This window comes from Oncorhynchus tshawytscha, linkage group LG02 (assembly GCF_018296145.1).
Source record: "Oncorhynchus tshawytscha isolate Ot180627B linkage group LG02, Otsh_v2.0, whole genome shotgun sequence".
Lineage (NCBI taxonomy): Eukaryota > Metazoa > Chordata > Actinopteri > Salmoniformes > Salmonidae > Oncorhynchus > Oncorhynchus tshawytscha.
In genome coordinates this window covers 61792985-61808681 of record NC_056430.1, presented here as the reverse complement: position 1 = coordinate 61808681, position 15697 = coordinate 61792985, and the positions used below count along the sequence as shown (strand labels likewise).

General features: G+C 42.4%; 1 protein-coding gene across 2 annotated transcripts; it reads right to left on the bottom strand.

Moving 5' to 3' along the window:
* Window positions 1–6750: 6750 nt before the first annotated feature.
* Window positions 6751–13999, bottom strand: LOC112265328 (ras-related protein ORAB-1). Of its 2 annotated transcripts, none has more exons than XM_024442508.2 (6): window positions 13926–13999; window positions 8972–9044; window positions 8741–8836; window positions 8550–8645; window positions 8250–8381; window positions 6751–8075 (listed from the first exon to the last, which is right to left on the bottom strand). In XM_024442508.2, exons 1-6 carry the CDS (start codon window positions 13961–13963, stop codon window positions 7878–7880), a joined length of 633 nt encoding a protein of 210 aa, XP_024298276.1. In that variant the 5' UTR covers window positions 13964–13999; the 3' UTR covers window positions 6751–7877. The 2 variants fall into 2 exon arrangements, with proteins under 2 accessions (XP_024298276.1, XP_024298285.1); XM_024442517.1 differs by lacking the exon at window positions 13926–13999 and adding an exon at window positions 9716–9893.
* Window positions 14000–15697: the final 1698 nt, after the last annotated feature.

Below are 15697 nucleotides of genomic sequence, written 5' to 3'. Positions count from 1 at the left end.
ATCCACCGGGTGGTGTTGCCTGTTTCGTGCTGCTGACTACCGGGCGTGCCCTGGAATGATCCCTGACTACTTTGCCACTTACCACCACACCCACATACCTAACTAGCAAGTTTAATTGCATATTGCATCTGAGGTGAAAAATACATGTATTCTACTCTAAATGTCGTTTTAACATTATAATTACACTTCAGAAACTTTTCATCTTTTGTACTAAAACTGTGAACAATGTTCTGTAAACGAGTTCATGCCAAGAAATCCAATATGTCATTTAAAACTGTATGCTCAGTGGGCACAACTTTTATTTTTGAAACTGTCAGACCAGGGCTGCAGTCCAAACACATTTTTACCACCTCAGCCCTTGCGCTAGCCACTTTCCCTTGGGGGAATCCACGTAGAAACCGGATGCAGGTCCAATTCACTAACTTCTCACTCGGCCATTAGCTGGAGGGAGCAAGTGAAGAACTTTGATCACTTGTGGGGTTGATATGAACCATAATTCCACGCAAACTGTAGTCACGTGTCATACTCCTGTGGCCGCAAAGTGTCAAACTTAATAAACAGGACTGCATTTTCGGCATGTCAGACAAAATTATAAAGGTAGCATGCTAAAAACATATATATATATATGAAACAGAATTATAGTGAGTACACAATAAAATGTAGGTAGCTTCATAAATATATTTTTGGGAATTCTGAAATGTATTGGATTTAATGACCAAACTAGCTAGCTATGGGTAACTGTAGCAAGTTAGCTAGGTACATTATTAGATTTAGGTTGGTCGTTTTTAAACTCAATTTTAAGATTTCCACCAAGGACGTTGCCTCTCTGATCATCACTCTCCCTCGCTTGGGCAAGGTACACTCGGATGTGACGATATAAAACGTCATTCAAGGGCTGAGGGTTTAGAGCCAAGGGCTGTTGTCAACTTTGAATTTCAACTGCAGCCTGGGGGGGTTGTTTCTTTTAATGCTGCTATGTTAGCTGAATGCGATACGCAACATCCGGTGCTAGCATTTAGCCACTCTTGCATGATTGTGGAAAATTCTGTTTCATAAAGAAAGTACGCATATTTTCAATTTTTTTAACGCCTTCTAGGCATTAAATCGAGTTACGGAGGAAACCAAATCCTTTGCAGCCAGAATGGAGAATGTTTTTAGTACGAATCGGTATGAATCGGTCGCCGGCGGGACACGAGTGTATGACCGGTTTGGTTTGGCACATTAAGCCCAGACGATAGTGGAGATCCATAGCACCAACAGACCAGATATACATAATAGCCTGAAATAAAACAAAAATCTATAACATTGTATTTTGTTGCGCTAGTGTAAATATCCTAGGCTAGCCTATAGATCAAAACCCTTTGTGTGTGTATCAGACAAAATAGGCAGCTTTCAGGCAGAATAATAATGATAACATGTATTTGAGAGAAAAAGTCATAGCCTATTCTTGGGAGCATTCTCGTGTCAACAAGTCTTGCTGTGAGTGAGCAACCACAACTATGTAAGGCATCCAAGCTATTCAACATTAGACATCTTGGTATTAGCCAGTGCAATATTGTAATGCATTCTTTGTATGTTAGCTAAGGAAATTAAATGTATCGACAATGATCACTCCTACAACGTAAATCTAATGTACACAATAAAGTGTATTACTATTACAGTGGAATTATAATGCTTAGAAATCAGACCAGCAACTTTTTCTGAAACTCTCCAAAAGGTTTTTAGCCAATTCTCATCTGTCACTCTGGCAACAGCTTCTCCATTGACAACTGGAGACACATTTCAACTAGTCAAACAGGCTAGAACTATGGTGAGGCAGAGAGCTTCAAATACAAACTCATGGCTACATGTCCAAAACACTCAGGACTTTTGAAACAAGCACTTAGTCAGATAATAGAGTATTAGCAAACTGCAGAAATAATCATTTTTATCAAGGGATTTATCAAATGCTCATATGCTCAAAATGAACGTGGGTCATTATGTGGCTATGCGCACACCTGTGTATCTGTGTGTGTGCAGATGCTCATTTAGGAAAGAATGATGTGAGCCCCATACTACTCCATTCTCTGGCATCTGTTCAATAATGTGGTGGTTATCCCCGAGTTAGGCAGAGCATAACATAATTGCAACCAGATGGCAAGAATAAAAACCGGAGGACTCTCCAACACAAGCAGCTGATTCCCTTCAAATTAATGCAGGAGCCGAAGATATGGCATTCCCATCTGTGACCAGTGGAACCCGTTCTGAACTTTTGACTGGTTCAAAATTAAGTTTAACACCTCAGCGTGAATCAGAACAAAAAGCCAAGGTAAAAAATTAAGGCCAGAAACACAGTATATGAGTACTAAATAAGGGAAGTCAAGTGAATGTAGTAAATCTTTTATCATTTAAATGACACTGACCCTTAGGGCCCTGAAAGCGATGGCAGTGCCACAGCTGGTAAACAGTCGTGACAGAAGGGCAGCAGTAGTCCGGGCTAGGGGTTTTTCTGCCCCTCCTAGGGTTAAGAGAGGGGGCATGGGTTGCCAGTTGTGAGAGGAACGAGCGCTGCTCTCCTATTTTGGGCCTGGCACCAGTTGAGACAGGGCTGCAGGGCTCCTGCGGTCATCATGGTCTCTCTCACGTTTCACCCGACCGTCCGTCCACAGACAGACAGACCTGCGACTATACAGAGAACTGCCTTATGACTTCAACTCCAACCCCAATCAGAGCCCACGCAGGAAATGGACATCTTGTTACACATCACTCGTAATTACATGTGGGAACAAAATTAAGCTGAATGAAAGACGCAGCCCTGAGGGATGCCTACCTTTTGACACGCCAATAGAGTAGCAGTGATCTAATCACAACAACCATGATGGTACTGGAGCAGAGTGGAGGCATGGCGAGAGACCGAGACCTCTACTCTGAGAATGTTTCTTGGAAGCAACTGGAAGCAATTTTAGGACAGGTTAGAGAATGGAAGAGGTTGAGGAGAAGCTGCAAGATAGTGGTTGAAGTTGCGGTCTCTTGCATACAAGACGGCCATATTACATGAAATTGTCAAGAGTATGACATAAGATATAAATGTCAATAAAGAAAATGTAAGATAGTGGGAGAAGTTGTTACATCTGACAAACAAGACACCCATATTTCATGGAACTGCCAAAGAAATTAGGTGTCAATTAAGACTCCTATTTTCTGCATACATCCTCCAGATTTAGTTTTGCGTCAACTTTAGGCAGATCCTGGGTCAGTTCTTTTGGGCCTCTTACTTACAACAGACTCTCTGGAGCCGGTTCCGCTACATAGAAAAGTGTATGACTGGCACCCGGGCACTATTTGAGTTTACCCCGTTGCCAGGGATATTGAAACAAACCCCCCTCCATAACAAACCGCCAAGGTTGCCATTTAGCTCCCAAAACCCGATCCCACCCATCTCTTCCTCCTCCTGCTCTGAGAGAGAACACTGAGGGAGGGCCGCCAGGATCAGGAAATGAACGGCTGCAGTTTTTTTAAGGTTGGCTCCTCCGCCGCGGGCGTCCATCCATCACTGTGTTTTTCTTTCTGGTTTTTGTCTTGCCTGGCAAGGAACTACTAGGAGCTACTTCAGAATGATACAGTATCGCCATTGGTTTTATTGAGAGTAGCTAAAAGAGAGAGGGGGGGGTGTAGGTCTCGCATGAAAGGATTAAAAGCCAAAGAAAGTCTAGCCAAAGAAAAACATGCATAACGGAGGCCTTCAATTTATAGTGGGGCCTGGCTGGAATGAGTGTGTAGATGCTGAGGGGGATAGGGAGATTTGTCTTTGATTATTTAGCACTCACTGTGAGGTGAATGAAATGGTGATATATCTAGTATACATATTTGATGAATCACACCCCCAAATGCTTTCACTGAAGCTCACTGTACATGCATGCACAAGAGGTTCGGGGACTGACATACTGTAACTAAAGCTAATAGGGAGCTCAAGTCAAGTCAAGATGCCCTTTTGGCAGCTCACTTGCTGGAGCTATGCTTCTGACCAATACAGCTTTAAACTCCAAGAAAAGATACATGTAAGGTGAAGTCAGATAAGTGTCGCTTGTATAGTCAGGAATGAGTAATCATCGTGTAAATACTCAAGGGGAGTGTATACCTATGAAGGTTATGTAAGGTTATGTAAGAATTCTGTTAATCCCATAGCCGGTGACTTGAAACCAGGTATCTTTTGTTTGCTCATCTTGCCCTACATAGCCTGGTTACCAAAACAAAATTGGTGTCGATGAAGTTTAAAATAGGCTTCCTTGTAAAATAAACAGGCACCACTTACATTTAGTCTAACAGTGAATACAAGGAGGCTGAGTAGCAATACAATAATGAGTGTTACAGGCAAAATCATTCAAAGGCAAGTAGTTGTATTGTTTACTCACAGTACTATAGCAAAGACCAAAAGACAACCGCTTGAGAACAGACGCAAAACACCTTTCTCAGTTCCAATTCTAAAAGATAGAAACAGTCACTACCGGTAGTCTAATTCACTGAGCTGTCCATGCAGACTTGTATTATATCAGTCGTTTCAGGCTGCTGCTAATTCTGATTCATCTGAAGAGAATCAACTCTGTGCTCTGCTGCACACTTGGCCATTATTCAGAAGGGCGTCAGGCACACAAATGGGACCCGTCTGGCCAGTAGGGCAGCATGCTGTTCAGTGCTCACTGGCTAGCTGACACACAGTCCCCAACACCTCTCACTCCATTTGATGACGTCACACTACAAAGTGTGGCCAAAGCCCGTCTCAAGTGCACAACTGCTGTGCACAACTCACATAAGCAAAAGAACCAAGATTGACATAACGGAGGCTTGATTCTCCATCTCTTCTCCACAAATCCAGCTCCAGTTCCCACCTTCTTGCTGTATTGTCTGAGTGAACTTCACACATGGGTTAACTAGCTCCCTCCTTATCCTCCCCCACCCCTCTCTCTCTTTCTGTATTTTACCTACAGGGCTTCTTCAGTATATCCGGGGAAATGCTGCAGCCCCTCTACAGCTGTCACAGATGCTTTCCCCCTTCCATTGCCCGGCAACCAAGAACAAATAAAGCCAGCAAACAACCCCCCACCCCACCCCCTCCCTATTGCGCCATCAACTCTAACCCCTCCTCAGCGCCGTTGCTGCTGCTCTCCATCCCCAACTCCCACTCACTCCCTCTGAACTCACACCAAAACATCTAGCCCTTTGTCCACGCTGACCGGCTGAATGTAGGTTTTGTTTTCACTTAAAAGCAAATTGGGGTAGTGCTTAGGAAAAAGAGAAGACTGCAGTTCAACAGCTAAACAAGAGGCTGGCTTTACACTGCCTTTTACTATACTCCGTTGACATAATTACAGGGGTCTGATAGAGGGGAGGAGGGGGGAAGGGAGCATGCCAAGCGGTTAAGAGTGTGCCCTTTCTTCTGCCTGGGGCCTATGTGTGAGAGAGGCCGGCCGGGGCACATTTACAGCGGCGGGCACCATGCCACCACGACTGTAGCGCTGATGAGAGGGCCAGATGTTAATCAAGCAGGCACACAATGGGTACCAATCACGGGATGAACTGGTGGGTGCTCTACGTTGGGTATGATACTAATTCTATGACAAGGTTGGTGTGAAAGAATAGATGAACGGTATCTATCACAGCCACAAAACAATGTCTTTGTCATGGTCACGGACGTCAATGTCACATGAACTCAGATAACCGTTCAACATAATAGAGCGCCATGGAAAAGCCAATGTAATTCACGGCAGCTGTTTGGGATGTGTAATCTAATTACTATTCGAATGAGGGCCAATTCAAAATGATTGATTTGAAATTGTCCTTAAATCAGATTTCAAGAAGTCCAAACTACTGGGAGACAGACAGTACGGCTGCAGACATGAACTAGGCCACTTAATGCTGCCCTCCACTGGTACAGACCTGTACCAGATTCAGTATGCAGTTTAGTCTTACTGGGTCCCTTTGCATTACATAATGTTAAAGATATGCTCCGGAACATTGGCGACTAGTATTGTTTCAACCTCGTACTTTGGGCTGGATGTGTCAATGTGTAGTTCACACATGCATAATCCACAATCAGAATTACTGTCTTAACTCAATTACCCGTGACATCCCTAGTTTGTTTATTTGGAAGCTGTGCTGCACTATTTTCCCTAAGTGGGCCAGCCCCCTTGCATTCAAGTTCAACCAATGAGCTTCAGACCCTCACACACTCACCATATGAGTGACAGCTAGCAAGAGGCACATCATGCACACAGCATAGCGAGAGTAACGACATGGTGCACTGATCTCCATTTTAAGGGACCACTTTTGGGCCGTGAGCGCTACTTTCAGAACTACTGGCTAAAAAGTATATAAAATTACCAGAGAATCCCATTAACTGTCATGTACACTTGTTGCTGGACAGACTCAAAGTAAGATAGTGTTTTGGCCCCGGTGGGCACAAAAAGGTAGTTGAGCTGGGTAAAAGAGAGGAAAAGTCTAAACGTGATCCTTGGGATGTCCAACTGACGTCACCCCATTGAAGTCGAATTTGAGGTTAAGGTCAGGTAAGGGTTAGGGTAAGGACTTCTCAAGTTCAGCAAAACTGCACCCTTTATTGGAGACAATGGAATCTGGGCCAAAGATCATACCTTTCGGCTTTTGAGACAGGAGCACATAAAATCTGTCACATTTCAGAGACTAGGCCTATTTCAGTGTGAAATGTGCATGCAGAACAGGTGTAACTATCAGGAAAGAATTCCAGTAAGACAAAGGTTTATTAAAGATCTCCTTCATTGTTTAATAGACATTGTGCCACAAAAATGTGAAGTACTCAGCCACAAATCACATGCCGAAATTAAAATGTTCAGCTACTTTTCATGTCATATATTTAACTTGCTTCTCTACAGGCTTAGCTAATCAGTTCTTACATATATGTATAAATATATACAGTTGGTAGAATTCTTTCATCGTTTGGTGAAACTTTGTCGTGCTGTTGGTTGAGACACTGGCGGAGGAAAAATGTCATTGACACTTTCAATGTAGCACATCTCCATGCGCTATTATGTATGTCGGCAGAACAATTACTGTCTGTACAGGAATGTTAACTAATTCTAGTATCATACAAAATTCATTAGAATAAACCCAAATAAGAGATAAGACCTTGGGCATACAAAAGGTCCTTAGGGCTGGAAGGACATGCCAACAACACAGTGTGCCAAGGGCATATCATATATACACACACACACACATCCTGCCATAAAGGCACTGGCACATTATTTGGGGCCACATTATGAAGTTTGACCACGTGACATTGAATGATATTTCCTCTAAATAATTTGGGTTGATTACAGTGAGCAGATGTGCTAAGTCATGATGACTGCATTAGAGATGCATTGTGGGTAAAGTAATCAGTTCTGCCGACATGTATAATGCGCTTTATTGGGAGTGCTTCCGAATTCAGCTTCTGAGGAGATCAGGCCAAAGTCATGCTGAGATCCACAGTGAAATAAGGAGAACACAACCATCGTAGAAAAATGTATTATTAACTACCAAACCTGGACTAAACAGTCGGGCAAGATTCATTCATCACCTTGCTTAAAAATGTCTGAAGTTGCCATCTTATTTTGGATAGGTATAGGTTTTGGTAATATGTAAAAATATCCCACATTATGTTAGTGTGTTTCTGTGGGTGTGGATGGGCTTAGCATCCTATTGCTGTCCTTGTTATGGGTGGGAGACATATTTCAGGTATTGCAACTGCACACACAATCAAGGCCACTCAGTCTTCCCTCTCTGTCACTCTCGCCATTTTCTCTCTCCCTATCCCTGTGGAGCAAGGTAACTTTTGAGATTGGTAGATAGGGGTCTGAGTGGATGGCGTTTGGGGGGCTGAGGGTACCTCAGCAGCAACCTCCAGAGGAAGTCTTGACTGGCGTGCTCTGGATCTTGACGTTGGACTTCTCCGAGCCTCCGGCTGTGGCCCCAGGGCCCATTCTCTTCTTGATCTCAGCTGCCATGGTCATAAAGGCCTGCTCCACGTTGGTGGCACTCTTGGCACTAGCTTCCAAGAAGGGGATCCCTAAATTGTCAACAAATTCCTGAGGGAGGAAGAAAAACAAAAGACAGGGGGAGTAAGAGGGAGAGTCATATCCACCAAGAAAGAGGCAAAGAGATGAGAAAAGAGTGGGGAACAGAACGGGAGAGAGAAGATTAAACTGAAAAATGCAACAAAAATGAGTTATTTTTCACTCCGTAACCAGGTAGAGCGTTACCTTGGCCGTCGTGTAGTCCACCACTTTCTTTGTCGTCAGGTCACATTTGTTGCCTACTAACAGCTTGTTCACGTTTTCACTGGCGTATCGGTCAATCTCCTGGAGCCACTGTTTCACGTTATTGAAGGATTCCTGGGGTGTGACAAGAGTTGAGACAACTGTTGATAACTCAACAACCGATGCAATAGACAGCGTAACCAGATACACAGAAACATTGTTAACTTACACAGGCTTGAGAACAAGGTTATCTGCTATGTAAACATGTTATGGAGAAAAAGTGAAAGCGAACGATGGACTGACCTGGTCTGTGACGTCGTACACTACAATAATGCCATGCGCTCCTCTGTAGTAACTGGATGTAATTGTCCGGAACCGTTCCTGTCCAGCTGTGTCCCACTGTGGGCCAATGAGAGCAAAGTCAGACCCAACACCATGTTCCACTTCTGCCATTCTTGTGACTCAATCAAGTCATGTCAGCCACAGGTACTCACAATCTGAAGTTTGATGGTCTTCCCATCTAACTCTATGGTCCTAATTTTGAAGTCCACTCCAATAGTACTAATATAGCTCTCTGTGTATGTGTCATCCTGAAGAGAAAATAAGAAAAACAGAAAATTCCTATGGGTGCTCAATGTACAGTAAAGTTCCTGGGATGTCAAACTATTATTCTTCAAAATATCAACATGGCAAAAAATCCACCTAGACAGAGGAAAGTTACTTACTGCAAATCGGAGGAGGAGGCAAGACTTTCCAACGCCAGAGTCGCCAATCAGAAGCAGCTTGAATAAATAATCACTGAAAGGAGTAGATATTTCACAGGTTAAATAAATGTCAATTCCACTGTCATGGAGGTATTACTATATATTATTCGATATTTGTTGAGTCAAAAACAAGGCAACAAATTGTCACATAGTAGTTAGTTCTGTCTACTATAGTGTAGTGACAAAAGTCAGTCAAATGTACTGTATTTGTTTCACACAATCCAAGTAGCCTTGGATTTCAACTGACATAGTTACGAAATGTAGCTATATTATTGGGCAATTAAAGTTAAAAAGTCAGCTGACCAATTTACACATGTTCATATTTGAAAAAGTCAACGAAGCAGTTAACGTTTTAACTAGCTAATTTAGCTAACGTTACTTAACTAGCCAGCTGATACTAGCTAGCTAAATTAGCTACCAGCTGATAATAGCTAGTTAGTTAGCCTATGGGTAGCATTCATGCTAGCTGGCGTTTGAACGTAACTAAGAAGATAAAAACTGGTCCTAACACGCCTACTAACAATCAATATAAAACATGTCTAGAGCGGAGTTGATACAGAACATACCTTATGTCATCGATCTCATATTTGCATAGAAGACAAAACAAGTATCTTATTTGAGTAAACCATCCAGGTAAGTTAGCGGACTAACGTTATCTAGCATAAAAAAAACAGGCTGTCATCATTAACCAACAGTGTTACTTACTATTCGGGATTCATCGTTGACTAAGCACGGTTACGTTAAGCAGTAATTCTTTAAAATATTGCTATCCTTTGCCGTGGAAAGTGTAATATATTTATTTTCAGAACAACTGCAACTGGCTAGCTAACTACTCCGAGACAAGATAATCGAATCAAATATGGCTGCCCTCCTGACCAGGAAATGCCAACCAAGCCTATGGGGCTAGTGGAAGTTGTAGTCAAATCGTATTAGGCATACATTATTTATCATCCATCATTTATTCATTCATTATTTCCACTCCATGCATGATCATGGGATAAAGAGAGGTCCACACACCTGTCTGATTGTTTGGGATGCAGAAGAGCGGTAGCCCAACACAGGCCCTACTGGATCATGAGATCACAGACAGATGTCTGTATTGCACAGGAGGTTGGTGGCACCTTAATTGGGGAGGACAGGCTTGTGGTAATGGCTGAAGCGGAATGTATCAAATACATGGTTTTCTGCCATTCCATTCGCTCCATTCCAGCCATTATTATGAGCTGTCCTCCCCTCAGCAGCCTCCCCTGATGTACAGTACTATGCATTTTGCTCTTCATGCTGGTGGTACCTTATTGGCTCAGCCAGTTTCTTCTTGATTGCATCCCAAGGATACCGGATAGCTCTGACCCTTTTATGTTCGCTAGCTGGACGCCGCCAAGTACTAAACTGTAAACTAATCAAAACGTGTATAATATCTATATTGACCCATCGCTGCTGACCACATCTGCCAATCACGTTATCCGTATCTAAGGTAGTAGACCGCTGGTGACAGCGTGAGAGAGATGTCCATCTGACAAACTGCTATCAGGTAGTCTTTTCAATCAATTTAGATATAGAAACGTGTTACCATCAATGCAAGATGTAAAATTACTCCCAACTTAAAACGCAGCAACCTTAGTAATGTATCTAGCTTGCTGGTTAGCTAGTTACAACAAGTAAATATGTTGCTAGCTAGCAGGAGCAGATAGGTTTAAGGTTGGGTTAAATGCGGAAGACATTTCAGTTGAATGCATTCAGTTGTACAACTGACTAGGTATCCTCCTTTCCCATTATCACTAGCTAGCATGTCATTCCGGGGACAAGGAGCGTTTTTAGCTGTCCATTTATTCAAATCAAATTTATTTATATAGCCCTTCGTACATCAGCTGATATCTCAAAGTGCTGTACAGAAACCCAGCCTAAAACCCCAAACAGCAAGCAATGCAGGTGTAGAAGCACGGTGGCTAGGAAAAACTCCCTAGAAAGGCCAACACCTAGGAAGAAACCTAGAGAGGAACCAGGCTATGTGGGGTGGCCAGTCCTCTTCAGGCGGTGCCGGGTGGAGATTATAACAGAACATGGCCAAGATGTTCAAATGTTCATAAATGACCAGCATGGTCGTATAATAATAAGGCAGAACAGTTGAAACTGGAGCAGCAGCACGGTCAGATGGACTGGGGACAGCAAGGAGTCATCATGTCAGGTAGTCCTGGGGCATGGTCCTAGGGCTCAGGTCCGCCGAGAGAGAGAAAAAAAAGAGAGAATTAGAGAGCATGTGGGGTGGCCAGTCCTCTTCTGGCGGTGCCGGGTGGAGATTATAACAGAACATGGCCAAGATGTTCAAATGTTCATAAATGATCAGCATGTTCGAATAATAAGAAGGCAGAACAGTTGAAACTGGAGCAGCAGCACGGCCAGGTGGACTGGGGACAGCAAGGAGTCAAGGATTTATTCCAAGTAATTTAAGACTACAGACGTCTATAGGACAAAGCTAATACAGTCATCAATGCAAGACCCACTAATTCCATTACTGATTAATTATAAATGCCACATTTTCCCAGTCAATATTTGGAGGATGAATGCAGAGCACCCTGCCTCAGACTGTCAAGATGTCCTGCTTCCAGAGATCAACCAAGTGAAGCATAGGCTGATTCACTCACCTGTGAGGAGAACCATCCAACTGCAGTTTGAACTAGCCCTGCCGTCACTATTTAGACATTGGAACCACATTTGCCTGGTGTCTTTTCTTTGTGGGTTTTATCTTACAGTCTAGTGCATTTTATAGTTTAAGAACACCAACTACAGATACAAGTTCATGTTTTAGCATCTCAAAGACTAAAATCCATGTAGAATCAGTTTAATAAGTGATAAATCAGATTATTTTACTATTGTAACATGCAGTGGTGAGAATTATATTATCTCAGTCAGGAGCCCAGGCTTCTGCCGTAATGGTGGGGGAGAAAAGCTTTAGACTGTAAAGAATGCATCGGTCAGCTACATTGGTGACGAGGGTGGGATCCTTTCGATACGCCTATGGGGTCTGGGCATAAAAATGCTACTAAAGGGGAATACTGAAGCATGCATGGATTACAGTTCTACAGTCTCCATCAGAAGCATGAAATTTAGATTATGGAAAACATGTCTCACACTCAGTCATAGTTAGTAGAATAATGAATGGATTGGCACGATTTTGACATCGTCAACTTTTAGAAGGCTAGTAGGAAAGTTAAATATTTAAACCACCTAAATATACTCACATTCACTGAATATTTAGTATTTGAAACTCAAACATTCATTTCCCAAATGATTTTTCTATAATCCTACAGACTATCATTCTCCATACCTTTTAGTTCCAATGCATTCAACATTTTGCATGCCCACCATGGCATTGGGCAGCTGCTATTTGAGAAATAATAAATTAGAAATCAAACTCTAGTTATATTATTGCAGAGCACATTGTACAACTGTTTTCAGAGAAGATTCTGTTGTAAGGTATTCTACATGTGTAGGCTATGCCATATGTATTGACTAATATGAATATACAGTGGGGCAAAAAAAAGTATTTAGTCAGCCACCAATTGTGCAAGTTCTCCCACTTAAAAAGATGAGGCCTGTAATTTTTATCATAGGTACACTTCAACTATGACAGACAAAATTAGAAGTCCTACATTGTAGGATTTTTAATCAATTTATTTGCAAATTCTGGTGGAAAATAAGTATTAGGTTAGTCTCGAAGTATTGGGTTAGTCTCGAAGGGAGCTCACCCAGTTTGTTCTCCAGTGATTGTACGTTCGCCAATAGGAAGGAGGGTAGAGGCGGTTTATGTACACGCCGACGTAGTTCTGTCAGGGTGCCTGCACGTCGGCCTCTCTTGCTCTTTTTTTTTACTTTTACAAGGGCCTGGTCCAGTTGAGCAGTATGTCCTGTCTGACTCGTTGAAATAGTAGAATAGAAATATTCATCCAAATCAAGGTTAGTGATTGCTGTTCTGATGTCCAGAAGCTCTTTTCGGTCATTGGAAACGATAGGGAAACATTATGATCAATGCAACAAAAATAAATAAATAGCAGAATTGGTCAGAAGCCCATAAAACAGCAGCTATCCATTGCAGCGCCATTCTCGAATCCTTCATGACCTGGTTGGATATGACTCAGTGTCACCAGCGATGTCACCAGCGGTGGTGATTTTAGCATGTAAATCTTGGTGGGGGAAAATACATGTATGCATGCCATCAAAGTCACTAAACAATACATTAATTGCACTAGAACGGTGACAAACGATGCCCACAAACTGTTAGGGCCTACATAAAGCTGCCGCAACAGCAGTCCCAACAACTTACCACTGCTACACCTGGCTGTCAGCAGAGCCTTGTCTGGCAGCGAAACAATTAAATTCAGCCTCATTTACTGCCATTTAAAAAAAACTTAGCTGATATGGCTGACTTGTTTAATAAACAAATGTAGTAGCTACTGACAATTGCGATGTACAAACTATGGCATAAGGGAAAGAATAGCAGATAAGGTCTTAATCGAAATGATGGATTGCCTCTTAATGAGCGAGCTAATACGGATGTTGTCAATATAACTATTTGTTCAGCACAGCGACAGATTTCAGAACATAGGCCATTCTTACAGTATTCTCCCAGTACACCAAGTCAGAACCGAATAATAAATAAATGGGGCCATATAAGCAGACAATGAAAGCTCTTACAATATTCTATGATTACATTTATCTAAAACAGGCTATAGGCTACATGTGCACATGCACCAAGTCAGAACAGTAGGCGAAAGAAGGGAAAAGGGACCAAATTATTAGTGTGAGGCACATGGGCTACTAACAGCTTACTACACAACATACACTTTCTTAGCTACAGTATGCATATCTCCCTGGCATATATTTTATGCAGCAGCATACAATAAATTTTTGGACTCACGTTGTTGTGCTGTGCTCAATTCCTTCCAAACCACTCATTGTTGAATTTGCGATTTCCAACTTGTAATGTTTATGGCCGTTGAGCCCTGATACATTTTATTTATAAATTCTCTTCATTACTTATCTTCATATGACAAGGATTGAAAAGGATTTGCCAGTAGATTGTCGACTTGATTCATGATGATGACTGCTGTCACACCTTGATCTGGTTCACCTGTCCTTGTGATTGTCTCCACCCCCTCCAGGTGTCACTTATTATTCCCGGTGCATATATCCCTGTGTTTCCTATCTCTCTGTACCAGTCGATCTTGTTTACCAAGTCAACCAGGGGTTTTCCTTGTACCTATTTTTCCCCAGTCTCTGTTTCTAGTCATCCTGGTTTTGACCCTTGCCTGTCTTGACTCTGAACCTTCCTGGTCACAAGCCTGCCTATTCCGTATTGTTTTTGGACTCGGATCTGGTTTCTGACCCTGGCCTGACCTTGAGACTGCCTATCGTCTGGTACTGTTTGGACTCTGACCTGGTTTATGAACTCTCGCCTGACCTGCCTTTGCCTACTCCCTTTGTTATAATAAATATCGGAGCTCTACCATCTGCCGCCTGTGTCTGCATTTGGGTCTCGCCTTGTGCCCTTATAGACTGCTAGCGAAGATTGTGAAAGTATGATGTTGACAAGATCAGTCCAATCAAAGCTACTGTACATATACTGTGATTTTACGTAATTTCATCTGTGGCCAATGACCTTGAGCCTTCTTGAATGTACACTTCTAATGTATCTCTATATCCCCACCCAAACAGCTAGAATTTTTGAGTTCTCCCTTTAGACTTTGCCGTGACGTAGTTTCCCCATGAGTGACAGAACACTGAGCCAATCACGGCGCAACGCCCCGTATTTTCTGCTGGCTTGTTCCACCTCCACCAAAAGCACTGGGCTGAAACACCTGCATTTTGGAGCTGCCTTACTCAAGAAAACAAAAAAGAGACCATGTTTGTATGCGGCTTTATTAACTCAATGATATACACTACCGTTCAAAAGTTTGGGGTCACTTAGATGTCCTTGTTTTTGAAAGAAAAGCAAAAAAGGTTGGTCCATTAAAATAAATCAGAAATACAGTGTAGGCATTGTTAATGTTGTAAATTACTATTGTAGCTGGAAACGGCTGATTAAATATATATACATACGAGTAAGACATTAGTGTCTAGTTTGAGAAACAGCCGCCTCACAAGTCCTCAACTGGCAGCTTCATTAAATAGTACCCGCAAAACACCAGTCTCAACGTCAAGAGGTGACTCTGGGATGCTGGCCTTCTAGGCAGAGTTGCAAATAAAAAGCTATATCTCAGACTGGCCAATAAAAAAAAGATTAAGATGGGTAAAAGAACACAGACACTGGACAGAGGAACTTGTGAGGCGTTTGTTTCTCAAACTAGACACAATGTACTTGTCCTCTTGCTCAGTTGTGCACCGGGGCCTCCCACTCTTTCTATACTGGTTAGGGACAGTTTGTGCTGTTCTGTGAAGGGAGTAGTACACAGCGTTGTACAAGATCTTCAGTTTCTTGGCAATTTCTCACATGGAATAGCCTTAATTTCTCAGAACAAGAATAGACTGATGAGTTTCGGAAGAAAGTGCTTTGTTTATGGCCATTTTGAGCCTGTAATCGAACCCACAAATGCTGATGCTCCAAATACTCAACTAGTCTAAAGAAGGACAGTTTTATTACTGCTTTAATCAGAACAACAGTTTTCAGCTGTGCTAACATAATTGCAAATG

Bases quoted from the DNA above. Each gene is read 5' to 3' on its own strand.
- LOC112265328 (XM_024442508.2), bottom strand. From the start codon at position 13,963: ATGAGTGGTTTGGAAGGAATTGAGCACAGCACAACAAC. The intron at 9,045-13,925 runs GTGAGTCCAAAA...TACTCCTTTCAG, and splicing joins ATTGAGCACAGCACAACAAC to TGATTATTTATTCAAGCTGC. The intron at 8,076-8,249 runs GTAACGCTCTAC...TTCCTCCCTCAG, and splicing joins TGGACTACACGACGGCCAAG to GAATTTGTTGACAATTTAGG.